Source organism: Pipistrellus hanaki (assembly GCF_964339955.1).
Source record: "Pipistrellus hanaki genome assembly, chromosome: 15".
NCBI classification, from domain to species: Eukaryota; Metazoa; Chordata; class Mammalia; order Chiroptera; family Vespertilionidae; genus Pipistrellus; species Pipistrellus hanaki.
The window spans coordinates 12,663,332-12,681,540 of NC_140517.1; the positions used below are offsets into that span (position 1 = coordinate 12,663,332).

The window sequence follows — 18,209 nt, forward strand, 5'->3', positions numbered from 1 at the left end:
CCTCGGAGGGGGCATATTAATGAAAAGGCTGAGTTCACCTTGAACGTGCCCCTTCCTCCATCCTAAAACCTTCCTCAGCGGATAATTGCTTCTGTATATATTTTAAAAGATTCAGGGAATACATTAAGGGAAAAATTAAAGGGTCCAACTCTTGGGTCTAGGATGAAGCCGGTTTTGTACACATAGTTTAGATGCATGTGTTTGTGCTAGTGTTTGCAAGTACGAGGACTCCCTGCAAAGTTGTCCCCAGTGAGTTATGTCATGGGGAAGGGATTTGGCATGGGTGTGTGTTTTTGGAAAAGGTGTCATATTTTACCTTTCTGTATTGTTTTAATTTCTTGCAATAAGCATGTTGTTAGTTTTAGAAAATTAAGTTAATATTTATTGTGATGATAACATATAGCATAAATAGGACACACTTTAAAGATGTTTTATTATGGAAAATTTCAAACAAATAAAAGGAGAGAGAATAGTGTAATGAACTATCCTGTACCGTTACCCACTTTTAACAGTGATCATTACATCTTTAGTCCCCACTTTTTTGGGGTATACTTGAAAGTCCAGCTTAGACATCATATCATTTTACTTGTAAGCATTAATGCATATTCATGTCTAACTGATATGGAAATTAAGAAAAAAAAATACACCCACTATGCAGATAATGGAAATTAAAAAGTAAAACCTTTATTTCATAATCTTACTCTTCAAACACAATGTATTATTTTCCCCTGTTCATTTATTTCTGTGCCATTTTGTCTGTTTTTACAAGGTTTTAATAACAGGGTGCATTCTGTAACTTCCTGTTCTCTTTTTTTAACTTAACAGTGTAGTATGAATAATTTTCCATGTTCTCGTATACTGAGTATCATAATCATTAGTCCAAATCTTAATGCGGCACATTCCACTCATCTGAAATTGTAACCTTTAAAAGCCAAATTTTTAAAAAGGGCATTTTTTTTTAATTAAAAAAAAAAAAAGCAGAATCTTAACTAAAAATTCTCTCTTAGCTGAGTTCCTACATTTTGCTATTCAAAGACCGTTTAAAAGGTTTGTTCGTTGAAAGGCTGCCTCTGTCGGGTTTATAAACATGGCTTTGATCCTGTACAGCAGGGGGAGGTGGCTAGATCAAGGGCGTGTAGAATGGTACAGGGCCGTCTAGGAGCAGCCGTTAATGGCTGATGAGGACTTTCTCTCCCCTTGGGGAAGAGGACTTCAATTGGCAAGGCAGCAGCAAGTGTTGGGAACTGACCGTTTATTCTAAAGATTTAATTTGCTCAGATCTTTATTTCCCCTAAATTACTTAAAAATTTTTTAAAAATATATTTTATTGATTTTTTACAGAGAGGAAGAGAGAGGGATAGAGAGTCAGAAACATCGATGAGAGAGAAACATCGACCAGCTGCCTCCTGCACGCCCCCCACTGGGGATGTGCCCGCAACCAAGGTACATGCCCTTGACCGGAATCAAACCCGGGACCTTTCAGTCCACAGGCCGACGCTCTATCCACCGAGCCAAACCGGTTTTGGCTACTTTAAAATTTTTGAAAAATATGCTTACAGCTTGACAAACTGAGATTTACCAAGACAGATGAGGGCTTTTGTATCCTGTGTCAAAGGGTCCTTCATTCGCTCAAGAGAGGCTTTTTGTCTGTGGTACACCTTACTGGGCGGATGCCTGTGACGAATAGCCAGTTCTGAAGTGTGCAGCCACGTGCATTTTTGTGTGTAAGTAAAAACGTGTGTAACTTGTACGGGCCTTGGCCATAGATCACTGGAACCCTGAGTCAAGAGAAACAAGGACAGTCGTGATTGGCCAATCTGTCCTGTAGGAATGAGGACGCGTGTGCCTAATCTCTCCCCGTCTTTCCTGTGGTAGGGAGGAGCTGCATCTCTTCCTCCCGCGAGAGAAGGCAGACGCCCCATCCATGCGTCAGAGCCCATGCTTTCCTGCCTTCTCAGGAGTCCTTTCCTTTCATCCTGCTGCCTCTTTGCCTGTTCTTCCCTGTCTTCTTTGCAAGGTCATCCTCCTCTGTTTGACGAATAGCTGAGGGCTTCCACTTGATTGCTTTCCCATCTGAACCTCCTCCTCATGCATATCCACCATGTGCAGGTGACCCACAGATTTGAAAGGCTGGCCTATACCTTTCCTCGGAACTCTAGACCCCCACACCTGACCCACATACATGCCTTGCTGGCTCCTCATGGGTGTCAGAAGCACCGAGAAATCACTGTGTCCAAATGTGAACTCTCCCCCAGACCTGGTCCTCTTCCAGTGTTCCCTATTTCAGCAGAGAGACCCTCCCCTTGTCCAGTTCAGTAAGGTAGAAGCCCAGAATTTGTCTTTGATGTTTCCACCCCTCTTGCCCGCCCCCTTTGCTAACCTGTTTTCAGGTTCTCCTGGTTTTTACTTTTGCAAGTCGGCTCTCTTCTTTCATCCCTGCGTATGCTTCCCTGTTCCTTTCCAGTGGCCTCCTCTCTGCTCTGCCTGTGTCTACCCTAACTTTTGTCTATTCTGCACACACAAATTAGATCTTGACACACCTTGATTAAAACCCTTCAAGTAGCATGCTGCTGCTCTTCGGGTGTAGATAAAAACTCTCCGGCATGGCAGGCCCACAGAGCGTCACCCTGTCTGGCCACCACGTGGCTCTCTCTCCATTCCCATTCGGGTCACATTCCTCTGGAGCCCCACCCTTCACCGCTCAGTGATCCGGAAGCATCCAGCGCGTTGTGCCTCGGTGCCTTAGCACATGGTGTTTCCTCTGCCTGGAATGGCCTTCCTCTTCCCTCCCTCCCCGCCCCCAACCTGCTAGCCCTCCGCCTGAAACCTCAGGTCCCAGCTGAGCAGTCAGTTTCAGGAAACGTTCCCTGATGCCGTGACCAGGTCAGTTACCCAGCTGCCCATGGGACCATAGATCTTTACCGGTATGTGCAATCTGTCCCATAGTTGTAAGTTTACATTTCCTTGCAAGATGATTTACTTACTTCTTCTCTTCCTCCCACTGACTTGGGGAGGTTCCTGAAAGCAGCGATTACGTGTATATTCATTCTTGTTTATAACCCAGCATCAGCACAATGTCAGGCAGATAGTAGGTGCCCAGAAAATACTTCTTAAATAAATGAACAAGAAAGAAAGAGAAGCCGAAACCGGTTTGGCTCAGTGGATAGAGCGTTGGCCTGTGGACTGAAGGGTCCCAGGTTCGATTCCGGTCAAGGGCATGTACCTTGGTTGCGGGCACATCCCCAGTAGGGGATGTGCAGGAGGCAGCTGATCGATGACTCTCTCTCATCGATGTTTCTAACTCTCTATCCCTCTTCCTTCCTCTCTGTAAAAAAAAAATAAATAAAATATATTAAAGAAAAGAAAAAGAGAAGTTTACAAAACTGGCTTTGATAAATGAAGCTATGTGCCCTAGAGGAGTTAACACAACCCCCAGCAGACCGAAGTAATTTGGAGGTGATTAAGGGTGAACCCCCAGCAGCAGCCTTGACACAGAAGAGACAAAGGTAGACTCTTCCTTACCCTCTGTGTTCAGAGGGCGGGGGACCCTTCGAGTGATCGGGGCACAGGGGAGCAGTCTGAAGCAGAGTCAACATTGGTCCCCAACAAGCATTCCAGTGTTTATGACCTGATGCAAGCGTGGTAGAAAAGACTTTCTCTTGTTAGGATCTGGGTAAGGTTGGAAGCCAAAGAGACATCGTAACGGTAAATCCTGGAAGCCTTTGGCTTCCTTTACTGCAAAGGGGGACGTGAAAGAACGTTCTCTTTTAAACCTGGAGTAGACTTGAGCCTGTGTGTGTCTGAGTTATGGGGAACCAGGGAATGGAAAAGAGACTGTTTACTCTCTGCCCTTCTGGAATTTCCTCCCCTCGGCACCTCTGTGCGCCAGTGTTTCACAGCTATGTGCAGCGCGAACACTGACCTGTTAATGAATGCCCTGCTTCTTTTCCCTTTTCTTTTGATGGGCCTCTGGGATTGAGGGGAGAGGGAGGCAGGAAGAACGAGGTTTGCTTGTTCCACTGAGAGGCTCTGTTCAGGCCAAATCAATCACATCTTCATCAGGCTTCCGAGACTCTTGACCCAAGAGAACGGGGTCTCTCTTAAAAGTATCCTACTTTTGTGTCTTGTTTTATTTATTTTATTTTATTTTTGCAAATTTTCAGGTAAATCTTTACATTTATATTTTGAGTTAGAAAGAAAAAAAATGATTTTTTAAAAGGTATGAGTGTGTACAGTGCAGGTACCTTTGGTGATGGGAGGATGGGGGACAGGGAGGGACAGCGATGACAAAAGATTCTCAAGTGGAAGGTTCTTGCATTCACTGCGGTGAAACTGTCCAGGCGGGAGCTCTGGATTTTGTAACGGAATTGCACGGTTCCAGTGGCACCGTTTGGCAGCTGTGGTTTCCGTAGTTTCTTCTTTTGTTGGAACAAGGCTGGCAGCTTCCATGTCCCATTTATCTATACTTATTAGTACCATACGCAAAAAAAAAAAAAAAAAAAAAAAAAAAAAACAATGAAAAAGTTCAAGAAAGGGAAAAAGTAACTGTTAAAAAAATATTACTCATTCTTCTTGTATGTAACAGCTCTTCCCAATAGGAAATTATTAACCCGAAGCCACTTGCAAAGCCGAGGCTTTGCAGTTAAGAAAAATAGGAGTTATTCCCTAAGCATCTTTACTGATGTATTTTCTGCTCTTTTGGTATTTTAAACTGTAAAAGTATTGTTGAATTCTTGAATTTTAAGTTAGTTTACCATCTCTGTTTGTGCCTAGGGTGTGCTGGGTTGAAAGAAAGCTATCACAGAAAATGCCAAGCATAAAAAAAAAGTGGAAAGAATAGTCCATGGACCCCTACGTGCCTGCCACCCAGCTCCACAGCCCTGAGAGGAGTGGGCGGTAGCTTTCATCTCACGGGGTTATTTTCATGCGAATCCCAGATGCATTTCACCTACTAATATTTTAGTGGGATCTCTAAAATGTAAGGGCTCTTAGAAACCATAGCTGTAATGCCAGTTTGATAGCTAAGAAACTTGATGGCAATTATTTTAGTATCACCATCGGTCTATTGGTATCAGAATCCAAACAAGAGTGTACTGTCTCCTAAGGCTCTTTCAGCAGATGAATAATTCTAATAATTCTTCTTTCTTCTTCTTCTCACCCCTTGAAGTTTGTTGTTGGAGAAACTGGATGGTTTGTCTTGTAGTTTCCCACATTCGGGGTTTTGCTGAGTTGTGGGTTAGCACGTTCCTCTGTCCCTCTGTGTTTTCTATAAACTCATAGGTATAGAGGCTTGGTCTGATGTAGAGTTCTCTCCTCCCCACCCCCCTTTTTGATGAGGTGATGTGTGATCCCATCAGGAAGCACCCAGTGTCTGAGTGTCTCTCTCGGTGTGGCAGCTTTTAAAGCCATTTCCTGGCATGGTCCTTGAGGTTTTCCAAATTCGTTTCCCTGGGATTCTAACATCCAAGCCCTACCGCTGTCTGGTGACCTCCATAAAGCAGCATTACAAGGTATTGGTTCCCAGTGGGTACTTAGAACAGAACAGAAGGGCACAATCCCATAACCGAAGTGTGCTTGCTGATTGCCGAAGTTAGCATGAGCTCAGGACTTTGGCTTCCTCGGTGGAACTACCGTCTCTTGCCAGCGGAATATTTTCATTATATATGTTCCATTTGGTTGTAATTGAGTCTGACTTCCTCTATCCATGCTCTAAGTTGGCTCTTTTTTTCAGCCCCTGCCTATGATTTTCCCAAAGTTTTGATTCCAAGAGACTGGGGGGCCTGGCTGATGTGCTCCGTGGGGGCCATCAGTCCCCTTAAACTAGTGTTAGGAACGAAGCCAAAGTAGAGTCTCCCTTAGGCACCCTGTTCCCAGAAGACACTGCGATCACCTTGGCCCCAGCCACCATCTGATCCCACTTGGAATACCATAACGACCTCCTGCCTGGTCTCCTCTGCTTCAGCCCTTGCTGCTCCTGCAGCCAGAGTGATGGTTGTCATGGGAATCATGATCCTTCCTTGCTCAGAATGCTCCAGTGGGCTCTGATCTCACACAGAGTCAACGTCACAGGGCTCCAAGGCCTTCCTTGTGGGCTCTGGTTACCCGCTGTTCTCATCTGCTACTCTCTTCCCTCGTCTCCTCTAGCCACACCAGCCTCCCTGCCATTCCTCACACCTGGGGATACGCTCTCACCCGGGGCCTCTGTGCTTCCTTCTCTTTCTGCCTAGAATAGGGGTGTCGAACTCAATCAGAGAAGGGGCCAAAATCTAAAATCCAGCCTAAATCGCGGGCCGAATGGTTTACTGAACAGTCATAAACTGACAATGTCATAAACTGACAGCGGAGTGCAGTGATGACAGCGCGGTGCGGGCCACATTGCAAGGCCTGGCGGGCTGGATTTGGCCCGCGGGCCTTGTGTTTGACACATGTGGCCTAGAACATCCTCCTTCCAGGTGCCTACATGGTTTCCCCAACCTCATCCTTCTCTAAGTCTTTGCTCAGTTGTCAACCTTCCCAGTGAGACTTCCTCACCACCCCGAACCCTCCTCCCGCCTCTGGCACTCTCCATCCCTTGCCTCGTTTCATTTTTTCCTACTACAGTCGTAACCTCCTAACAGATTATGCAATTTACTTAAAAACAAAACCAAAAAACACCGCCACCAAAACCATTGCTCATTGCCTGTTCCTCCTAACTAGAAATAAACAGCCCAGAGCACAGATTCCTTTTTGTTTGTTTTGTTTTGTTCCTGTTGAATCTCCGTGACTAGAATAGCAGGTGCTCTGGACACATATGTGATCTGCGGGGCCACAGGTAGAGCAGGGCCCGCCGAGGCTGCGAGTAAGCTGGTGAGCTTCCTAGATCTGATTCTGGTTATGGAGATGGACCTGTCCCACTGGTTTATTCCATCAGTTCCTTGATTTTTGAGCAGTGGGAAGACTTGCTTGAAGAGAAAGGCCCTTTGTAGAGCTGTCCGCACGGTCGCGGTGAAACCTGAGGGCCCCGAGGCGAGGTGGCTCCGGCTGCTATTTATAGTTCAGATTCCAGTATATGTTTTCCAGCCACACTCAGCTCCTTTCAGCCTCCCCCTGCTCGCCCCAGTCTGTCACTCAATTAGCTAATGGCTCCTTTAGCCCCATTATGCATTGTAGGGCTCCCCTGGCTCAGCTACTATTTAAAAAAAAGAGAATAATGGGGTGTTCTGTTCTCAGAGGTTTAATTTTTTAATAGCCTTGCCAATTAAATGAAAACCTTTTCCCGACTTTTTATTATGAAATTTTCAAACATGGCAAAAGAATGGAAAAAGTAACACAATGAGCACCCAGATGCCCTCCATGGAGATCCAGCCCTTTTTAATGGTCTGCCACGTTTGTTTAACCAATGTGTGCGAGCCCGTGGGAATGTGCTTATAACCCCCCAACCCCCTTGAACCATTTGAAGGTAACTTGCAGATATCATGGCACTTTAGTCTTAAAAACTTCAGCCTGTTCTCCTATAAAACCATTTAAGACTAAGTGCAGAGATCATTCTAATCTTCTCAGGAGTCTCACGGGAATAAGAACATTTCTATATAAAACCACAGTGCCATTCTTAAGCCTGAGGAAATTAACGGTAATTTCAGACATTATTTAATATCCAGTCTTGTGCAGGTTTCCCCAGGGATATTTTTTTTTTTTTCAAGCCAAGGGTTAGTCAGAATTCATGCATTGCATTTGGGTTATGTTTCTTTCAACCCAGAAGAATCTCTTTTCCACACCCCATTTCTAAAAAAAAGAAAAAAAGAAAAGAAAAGAAACATGTTTAATAACACTCCAGCACAGTTATTGTATCGATGTCCCATATTCTGGATGCCTGATGGTTTCCTCCTGGCATCCCTGAATTCGTTTCTCTGTCCCCTAATTTCATGGACTGGGAAGGTGAGTAGAAGCTTGATTGGGCTCAGACTAAGTGCTTTTAGCAAGAAGACTTTAAAAGTGATGTGTACTGTCCTAACCGGTTTGGCTCAGTGGATAGAGCGTCAGCCTGTGGACTGAAAGGTCCCAGGTTCGATTCTGGTCAAGGACATGTACCTTGGTTGCAGGCACATCCCAGTGGAAGGTGTGCAGGAGGCAGCTGATGGATGTTTCTCTCTCATCGATGTTTCTCTCTATCCCTCTCTCTTCTTCTCTGTAAAAAAAAAATCAAAATATATTTTTTTAAAAAAGTGATGTGTACTTCTCAGGGCAGCACACCAGGAAGTGTGTCTCGACCTGGGTGTCAGGTCATCTTGCTCTCAATGACGCTCTATTTGATTGATGGTAGAAGTCTCTCTTACTCTTTTGTTAATCCTCACCCCAGGATATTCTCCCCCCCCCCCCTCGTCCCACCCCAATTGCTTATTAAAGAGAGTGGAAGGGAGGGAGGAAAGGAGGAAGAGAGAGAGAAACATCTATGTGAGGGACACATTGATTCCTTGCCTCCTGCACATGCCCTGACTGGGGCTGGGGAATTGAACCTGCAAACCAAGCAGGCGCCTTTGACTGGGAATTGAACCCCGAGACCCTTTGGTCCAGGCTCTAACCACTGAGAAACACTGGCCATGGCTATTCTTAATTCCTTGAGGAATCGCCAGACTGTTTCCCACATCCTCTGGCTCTTTTGAAATGGCAAACTTGTCTCCAAGTGTTGCAAGCTAGCTTCTGAGCCCTCACGTCCCTGTGAAGGTTATGGTGGCTTTCCTTAGAAGATTTTGTGGAGTGTTGCCGAAACCTAAAAAAGGTTTGAAAACGTCAAAAGAAAGGTGACTGACTGGTTATACAATGAACACGTTAGACCAAGAGAAATCAGGACTCTTCAGCCTAAACACAGCAAAGTCAGCAAGGAGATGATAAAAATGACAGCTTATTAGGAGCTCACTGCGTACTGTTTATTTCTTTACAAGTGTCCTCTGAACAGTGTGCTCTTACTGCTCCCGGTTCTATAGGGAGACCGATGGTCACATTAAGTAATTGCTACATGACTACTAGGTCATAGACCTGGGATTGGAACCCAGCCTGCCTGGCTGACACCTGCCCTCCGCCTCTGTGTCGTACACCCTGTTGGGGACTTAGGCACAGGATCTCGAAATAGCAGAGTAAGGAGGCACTCCTGGACGCTTTTTTTTTTTCAAAATAGTAATAAACATTTATTATCTCATGGTTTCAGTGGGTCAGGATTTGGGAGTGGCCTAGCTGGGCAGCCTGGCCTGGGATCTCTCATGGGGCTGCAGTCATCTGAAGGCTAGACCGGGGCTGGGGGCTTCACTTCCTGGGTGGCTCATTTGCCCGGTGGGAGAGTGGCGTGGGTGGGTAGGTCTCAGTTCTTTCTCCCCACGCCTAGACTTTTGAAGGAACTTTTGTTTTCACATGACAAGTGTTATTCCATGGAAATATTTGGAACTCATCAAGCCCCTCAGCGCAACTGACTGAAAATAGCAACGGACTCAAAGAGAGATCGTTACAGGAAGAGAGGTTAATTAAGGGAAGGGAGAGAACTTGAAAACCTGCAGGGTGACTGATTTCTACTTTATTATACTCGATCCTTGAATTGATCCAGACTTTGTGTTTGTTAGGTTCGATACCTTGGAGAAACCTGGGGCACGCTTTTTTAGTCTGGGGCGATTGTTTCTAGGAAGTGCTCACGGAGATATTTATGCGTACCCGGCCTTGTTCTAGAAAACCAATGAGGTAGCTTATAATAATACAGTAGCAACTAAGAGATAAAATTAAGTGGTGGGTGGCGGGCAGAGGGTGGGGAGGGAGGTTGGAGCACGTGGCATTTTCCTGGTCTGGCTTCGTGAGCTGTGGGGGAGGCAGGGAAGGACCGCACAGCACAGCCTTTGGAAATCCTCAGGCACGCTGCTCTCTCCCGGTGATCATTGAGTGGCCCTGACCCGGAGGTTACAGCTCCTGAGCGGTGACTGGACGGGAGCTCTTCCGTGTGGCCGAGCTTGGCGGCGGGGTCGGTGTGTGTGTGTGTGTGTGTGTGTGTGTGTGTGTGTAGCAGTTTCCAGCCCACCGAGGGTTTGGGGCTTCTGCCTCGTGCCAGTTGGTTCTGTTTGCCTGCTGTGGTATCCCAGCGCGTCTTGTTTGCCCACAGGGCTGACTACCTGGTGTTCTGGGGACTCGGAATGTGAGCTGCCTCCCCTCCTCAGTCACCGTGCCAGGTGTCGAGCGGTCTCCCCTTCCCGGATAACCCAGGGTCGCGTGACTATAGGACTGACTTGCTTGTATTGAACTTAAAAAAAAAAAAAAAAAAAAATTATATATATATATATATATATATATATATATATATATATATATATTCTATTGATTTTTTTTTTAATATAGAGAGGAAGGGAGAGGGATAGAGAGTAAGAAACATCAATCAGCTGCCTCCTGCACACTCCCTGCTGGGTATGTGCCCGCAACCAAGGTACATGCCCTTGACCAGAATCAAACCTGGGACCCTTGAGTCCTCAGGCCGACGCTCTATCCACTGAGCCATACTGGTTTAGGGCACTTGTATTGAACTTTTATTGTTTAAAAAGTTTTCCTTGTTTCAAAGTGAAACATTTTCAGGGTTGAAAATAAACAACAACAACAACAATACTTTTTAATGCAAATAAGAAAAAACATAAGCTCCTGAAATTGTTCATCTAGAGATGACTCCTGAGATGATGATCCCCCAGGGCCTTCTGACCCATTTCTTTTCTCTCTGCCGCTGTTCTCCATGTGGGTAGAGGGATACTTCTTGAAGGAACGACTTTCTTCCTCTGTGCGCCTTCAGTATCTCTGATTTTTCCTCACGGTCCTGCAAGTCGAAGCAAACAAGTGATGTAGAAATTCTGCTGTTAACCCAATCACCTAAAACGTTTAGGAAAGGACGAGGACAGCCTTCCACAGGGACAGTTAGGCCCGTTCCCTCCCGTCCCGTTTCTCGGGCCGCGCTCGGGCAGATGCGAAGATGCGGGAAAGTGTTGCCAGGGGAGCCAGCGTGGGCCAAGTGGGAGCTTGTAACATACAGCATCTTAACTCCGGGTGCGTCCGCTCTCTCCCATCCGCGTTGCCTTTTGTGTCCGACAGTGGAGAACACACAGCTGACCCTGAACCTGCAGACGGAGAACAAAGGCGGCGTTGTCTCGGGCGGCGAGCTGACAATTTTCCTGGACGGGCCGACTGTTGATCTGGGAAGCGTGCCTAATGGCAGTGCCGTGACAGACGGTGAGTGCGGGCCTGCGCCCCCGGGGTGGGGCGGGGCGGGGCGGGGTGGGGGGTAGGGAGATGCCCAGAGTTTGGTTCTCTCCCAGGTCCCCCGGTCTGGGTACGGCTCAGCCAAGCCCCGGCCCTTCGCTGGCCCCGATTCCTCTCAGCGTCCAGAGCATGAGCAGAACCGGGACGTGATTTTACAAAGACAGCTTTCAGGCAGAGGGCCGAAAGAAGCGTGTCGTCTTTTCAGCGTGGTGTTTGGCTTGAGAGCAGAGAAAGTAACCTCCTTTCGTCCCACGTGGGCTTTGGAAAAGAAAAGGCCTTTCTTACATGTCACTTGGGCCCATTTGTCCTCACCCCCCTGCAGTTAGCCTTCCTGGGGAAGCTCTGAGAGTGTCTTTTATGCGATGCTATTGGCCGGGAAAGGGGACCCTGTGTCTCAGAGATTCGCACCGGTGAAACACTGACAGGAGCAGGGACTGTGAAGAGTGTTTCCCGCTCTGCCTCGAATGTGGGCCGTTTGTTTGTTTTTCATCCAATCTGAAATTAGTCACCTCGGATCCAGCAGGAAATTATTTCATGGAGTCAGAAATAACGGGTTGGGTTTCTCCATAATTTTTCTTGTCAAAATGTGATGTAACCAAGGGACTTCCCAGGCCCCCAGACAGGCTTCCTATAGCTTCAAGGGGGTGGGATTTGAATTCTAATTCAAGGGCACCTGGTTGGGCCTTGACTTGAGAATCCTCCCTGAACTGGACCGAATGGTGCTGTGTTCTTTCTTTTTTTTTAATTTTTAAATTGATTCCATTTTATTATTTTATTTATTTTTATTTTTTATTTTTTAAAAATATTTTATTGATTTTTTACAGAGAGGAAGGGAGAGAGATAGAGAGCTAGAAATATTGATGAGAGAGAAACATCGACCAGCTGCCTCCTGCACATCCCCTACTGGGGATGTGCCCGCAACCAATGTACCTGCCCTTGACCGGAATCAAACCTGGGACCCTTCAGTCCACAGACTGATGCTCTATCCACTGAGCCAAACCGGTTTGGCAGTGTGCTGTGTACTTTCAGTGCATGGAGGAAAACAGCACACGTACAGGTAATTGAGCACCTAGTATGTGCTAGATATTGGACCAGGTGCTAGCTAGATGGCAGGGGCAAAATTCACTTGGTGCCTACTCCCAGGAGCTTGTAATTTACCCGGTGGGGGCAGGGGATGCTAAACATCAAGCGAATCAATGCACAAATAATTGTGTAGCTATAATTGTGACAAAAGCTATAAAGGAAAGACAGCGGGCCATATGAAATCTCGTGCTTTAGGGGATCTCATCTAAATCAGGGGTGGGTGCATGGAAAGTTCCTCTGGGGAAGCTGAGACCTCTGGAGTATGAGGAGTTTTGACAGGCCAAGGTGGGGGTGTGGATAAAGGGGCGGCTGAGCCAGAGGTGGCAGGGTCCCACGTGCAGAGGCTCAGAAGTGGGAGTGAGCTTGGCCTGTGGCAGGAACAGAGGTGGCCACGGCGGCTGGATTGTGGGGAGCAAGGAGAGTGGTGAGAGGTGAAGCCACAGAAGCAGGTCAGCTCAGATCGCACAGCCCTGAAGGCCTGGGGTTCAAATCCTCTTGAACCCCATCCTAAGAAGCAGGAAGCTATGGAAAGGTTTTTTTTATCAGAGTAGTACCATGATTTGATTTTTAATTGAATTTGATTTGGATTTTGAAAAGCTCTCTGGTTGCCAGGCCGGCATGGCTCAGTGTTTGAGCGTTGACCTACGAACCAGGAGGTCATGGTTCGATTCCCGGTCAGGACACATGCCCAGATTACGGGATCGATCCCCCAGTGTGGGGCGAGCAGGAGGCTGGTGATCAATGATTCTCTCTCATCACTGATGTTTTTCTATGTCTCTCTCCCTCTCCCTTCCTCTCTAAAATCAATAAAAAATATATTTAAAAAGAAAGAAAGAAAGAAAGAAAAAAAAGCCCTCTGGTTGTGACATGGAGAAATGCCCCCATCCCTTGCCCCCACTTCGCACGGTCAGCCTCTGTTCTCTGTCTCGCGTGGATGGCCGAAGCGCATGTGCTGACTAAGGCCACGTGCTTGTGTAAGTGCTTAGACATTCCTGAAGGTCTTGGAGAACAAGGGCTGTCTCCCAGGTTCGAGCCCCTCTGTTCCGTGGCCCCGATCAGATCTCACGCGCTGCCCCTATTCCTTCTGGGCCGGCGGCTGCAGCTTGCTCGCCTCTCTGGGTCCCACGGGATGGGTAACTGGCACACACAGGAGAGCTCTGGGCTGTAGCCACATCTCAAACAAGGGCTGAGCTTCTCAACGTTTCTGTCTTTCCTTGTGCTGGATCCCCTCTCTAGGATCGCAGCCACCTTCGAGAGAATCCAGCGGGACCGCTGTCACCGCAGAGGGCCGGCACCAGTCCCCCAGCACCAACTGCTTCGGAGGGAGATCCCGGTAAGACCCCCGTGGACGGGGAGGAGGCCAGAGGAGGCGGAGGGCCATTGAAAACACGCTGCCAAGCGGCAAGGAACCATTTATGTTAGAAACCGGTGGACATTTCCAGAAAGCTTCTAACTGACCCCGTGTGTTAGTTAAGGGGGCCCAGAGCGGAGGACAGAACTCAGGGTTCTGGGAAGGGTCAGGGGTCGCTTGTCGAAGTTTGGAACTGGCCAGTGGTCATTTGGACAAGAGGAACTGGCGAACAGAACCTGACTGCTTTTTATACATCGGGTATAGCGGCCACAGTTACCCTCCAAGATACACACACAAACGCGTAGAACAATGCTGCTTTGAAATGTGACATTTTCTGTTTCTCTTCTGGGGGGTTGGTTAAGACCTCCCGTCCTTCGAGTCTGAGTTACATTTTACTTGTTATACATATCAGGGATGACTTAAATTTTATTTATAGACACTTCCATCTTACACCTGGGTTAATGGAAACTCATTTTCATGTCAACTGAGTTCCCAGGCAGAACAATCGTTTTAAGTGTGTTCGGGAGATGGAGAGGGGGCTGTTTATTACAATGTACCAAATCACCAGGCATTTTAAGGAGAAGAACCACACAGTACGTACTTGTTAATCTGTGGAGAGTAGGCAAATAACTGGCAAAATCTTCCCCAATGAGCTCCAGGATGTGGGGGGGAAATGCTGGGAGAAACATTATTTCAGCCACAGTACCCACAGCATCTGGAAAGATTCCTCTGAGGACAGCCACCAGCCTCTGTGGGCTTGGTCGTTTTGAGCATTTGTGAGGTCTCAGTGCCTGGCAGGTGTCGGGAGCAAGAGAGGGTTGGGCGTCTGGGGCTTCTGTCTGTAGCGTCGTTAGAAGCCAGGCTATTGTCTCCCCGTCTGCTTTTCTCTGAGCGTCTGCAGTGGCACCCCCCACGCTCTAAAGACCAGTTGCCTCTCTCTGACTCACGAGGTGACCTACAGGTTGGATAAGCAGTCACGTCTCACAGCGTTAAGGACCAACAGTATAACTGGCAAGGCTGTGTCCACCAAGGAGTGATGGGCACCCAGAACTAGAGAAAACAGAGGAGTCGGTGCCGAGTGTTGGCCAAGAGAACCCCACAGCGTTTCACCCTCTCACAGTGACGGCTTCTTAGCTTTGGCACTGGTCACCGCCACTCTGGCCTTTCAGCTGACTTGGACATTTTATGTCAAACAACCAATACACTTATTTGGAGCCGAAAGGCAGAGTCCAGCTCTCTCTTTTTTTATTTTAATTTTATTTTTTTTTAATAAATTTTATTGATTTTCTACAGAGAGGAAGGGAGAGGAGAGGGATAGAGAGCTAGAAATGTCGATGAGAGAGAAACATGGACCAGCTGCCTCCTGCACACCCCCTACTGGGGATGTGCCCACAACCAATGTACATGCCCTTGACCGGAATCGAACCCGGGACCTTTCAGTCCACAGACCGACGCTCTATCCACTGAGCCAAACTGGTTTCGGCCAGAGTCCAGCTCTTAACAAGTTTGCATTGAAGTTCTTGCCCCATGTATTGCTCTCTGAAGGTCTCCAGTTGTGGGACCCTTAAATTCATACGCTGTCTCCCGCTAATCCTTCTTTGTTGTTGTTTGTGTGGAGGGCTGGTGACTGTTAAAACAGCAGGCAGACTTCAACAGCCAGCCAGATGCATCTTTGCAATGACAGGTGATAGACAGTCAGTGCTCGTTCATTACTGGTGGGCAAAGCGCCTTCCAGCTGTCATAAGCTGCATGGGAGTCCCCTCCGTCCGCCTGGCCACTGCAGCCTTAGCCACCTCTCTGTGTTCACATGGAACCTGCTCCCCATTCAGCAGCAAACGCTTTTGAAAGTATCACCCGTGGGCAGTATCTTCTGTGTCCTTAAGAACCCATTTCCCCATTGCTGCTGGTCGGTGTGCACACACAGGCTGTAGATAGCAGGGAAGGTGACTTGATGGGAGTCCTTCCAGTACAACTTGCTGTGGGGTATTGGGCCGGTCACCAAACCTCTCTGTGCATCAGTTTTTTCAGGTGTAAAAGGGGGCTGTTACCTGCCTCATGGGGTTATTGCAGGAATGAACTGAGATGAGGTGGGTCAGTCTGAGCGCCTTGCACACTGGAGTGCAGTGACAGCGGTGGGGGTTTCTCTGGAGACTATTGCACCCCTCTCGCCCTCCTCCCAGCCCGGGAAGTGAGGCATTGCTGATGCATTCACATCAGTGAAGAGGGTGATGAGTCAAACCTTCAGGGTTCAAGGGCAATCCTCTGCTGTCTTTGGTTTGCCAGGGCAGAGAGAATGATGGGCTTCTGTCTGCTGCCTCCCAGACTAAATATTTGGCTTTCGCTGTCTGAAGGGTAGGTTTTTCTTGGACTTGGGTGCTATTCACCATGATCAAAGGTGCTCTGATGTGCCGTGAAGGTGAAGATTGCAATGTCAAAGCAGTGTTTTCCTCTCCTCTCCCCCTGTGCCTTATTAAGCCATGGAACTGGAACCGAGTAAGGTAGGGGTGTCGAACTCAGTCAGAGAAGGGGCCAAAATCTAAAATCCAGCCTAAATCGCGGGCCGAATGGTTTACTGAACAGTCATAAACTGACAATGTCATAAACTGACAGCGGAGTGCAGTGATGACAGCGCGGTGCGGGCCACATTGCAAGGCCTGGCGGGCTGGATTTGGCCCGCGGGCCTTGTGTTTGACACATGTGGAGTAAGGGATTTACATTAGGGGTTCGTGTACCCAAGTTCATCTAGCAAAGGCGCCTTTGCTTGCCGACCAATGCCTCAGAGCTCCATCTCTCAGTGAGATCTTGCTCAGCCTTTAAGAATAATAGAAGGAGCCCTAGCCAGCTTTACTCAGTGGTTAGAGGGTCGGCCCATGGACTAAAGGGTCCCAGGATTCCTGTCAAAGGCAGGTGCTTCAGTTGCAAGCTCCATCCCTGGCCCTGGTTGGGGCATGTGCGGGAGGCAACCAATCGCTTGTGTCCTCACATCTATGTTTCTCTCACTCTCCCTCCCTTCCACTCAATGGAAAAAATATGCTCAGTTGAGGATTAGCAACAACAAAAAGAATAATTGAGTAAAAACAGTTCCAGTTATTTTATCATCTGGTCTGCCGCATGGAAGCCAGCGTGGTTAAACCAAAAATTCACAGGGCATAGATTTATTTGCAGACAGACCGCATTAGTACATAGTCTATGGGTCTGTCTGATTAAAGAAAGAGTTAACATCATAAACTGCTGTATAGTCCTATAATGAAGTACTGTCCCGTAGTAAAAATGGGTGCAAGACTGTTGCATTATCATGGTAGAATCTCAGAAACATAACATTGAACAAGAGTAGCAGGTCATAGAAAACAAATATACAGAAAACAAAAAAACAAATATACATATATGATGTAATTTATATAAAGTTAGAAAATATAAAGTTGAATCATATTTTTTTTAATGAATACCTTCGTAAGTAATAAAACCATAAAAAATTGAAGGGAATAATAAACCTTGAATTCAGAAGAATGGTCATCATTGGGGAGGTGGGGATGGGTATAATGAGGAAAAAACCCACAGAAACTTAGAGATGCGGGGAATCTTAATTCTTAGCCTGGGTGGTGGGTTCATCTTATTGTATTCCTTTAAACAGATGTATATTTAATGTATTCTTTTGTTTACATGGTATATTTCACAGTAAAAAAATTAAAAAGGGTCACATACCCACCTCAGAGAACTGAGCTATGATGGAGAAATTGTTTGCTATCGAGGCAGACAGATTTCAGAACCTGGGGTTTCTGCTGGCTCAGTAATGACCATTTGTTTCTGTTTTGCCCCCTCTCTGTGGGTAGCAGCGTAGCTGATGATTCTCAGTCGGTGCTCCACATCGGCCTGGATTCCTGTCACCTAGAAACCTCAGGCCTGAGACTTTCGTTTGGGAGCTGGGGGAAAGGGTTCCAGAGGAAAGCTGGTCACTGCCAGATAACGTGTCAGAACAGCACTAATCTTGGTGGTCTGGGAGGGCTGGCCTAACACCGTTTGGTTGGTCGGAGTGGGGCGCTGACGTGGCATGCCGAGGATTCTGTCTGCTGGTGTGCCATCCTGCCCTGTGTCCTCAGCCCGTGTTCCTGTCCCAGCAGCGGAGCGTGCTGCCACGGAGCCTCCTGGGAGAGTGTGTGCTAGCTGGCACGGGGAGTACCTACCACATCCTTTAATGATCCCCAGCACTTATTTTATTTTGCGGGAATGAGGGCTGGCTTTGGGAACCATGCCTAAGTCAATCCAGGTTTTGAAGGTCTAATAATGTGTGCCTGGTATGGTGCACACGTTGCACAGGGCTTGCCTGGAGTGCTTTCCACTGTCTTCGTGACACGCAAGTTGTATGTGAGACAGGCACGTAAAAGTGTGAGTGCCGGGGGAGCTCAGAGAGGAGAAATGAGCGAGAGGGGAAAACTGGGGAGAGAACGGGCTGGGGGTTTGCAGACAGGTGGTTGTCCATTGTCTGTTGGTAGGGACTTGTGGAGGCAGCTAACTCAGGAACTAGAGA

General features: G+C 47.4%; 1 protein-coding gene across 1 annotated transcript in view; it reads left to right on the top strand.

Annotated features, from left to right (window-relative positions):
* WWP2 (WW domain containing E3 ubiquitin protein ligase 2) overlaps window positions 1-18,209 on the top strand; it is a 117,190-nt gene that overhangs the window by 39,226 nt on the left and 59,755 nt on the right. Inside the window, exons 5-6 of the mRNA XM_084861021.1 lie at window positions 11,083-11,220; window positions 13,570-13,666. Of these exons, the coding sequence (XP_084717147.1) occupies window positions 11,083-11,220; window positions 13,570-13,666 (235 nt within the window). The remainder of the gene's footprint in view (window positions 1-11,082; window positions 11,221-13,569; window positions 13,667-18,209) is intronic.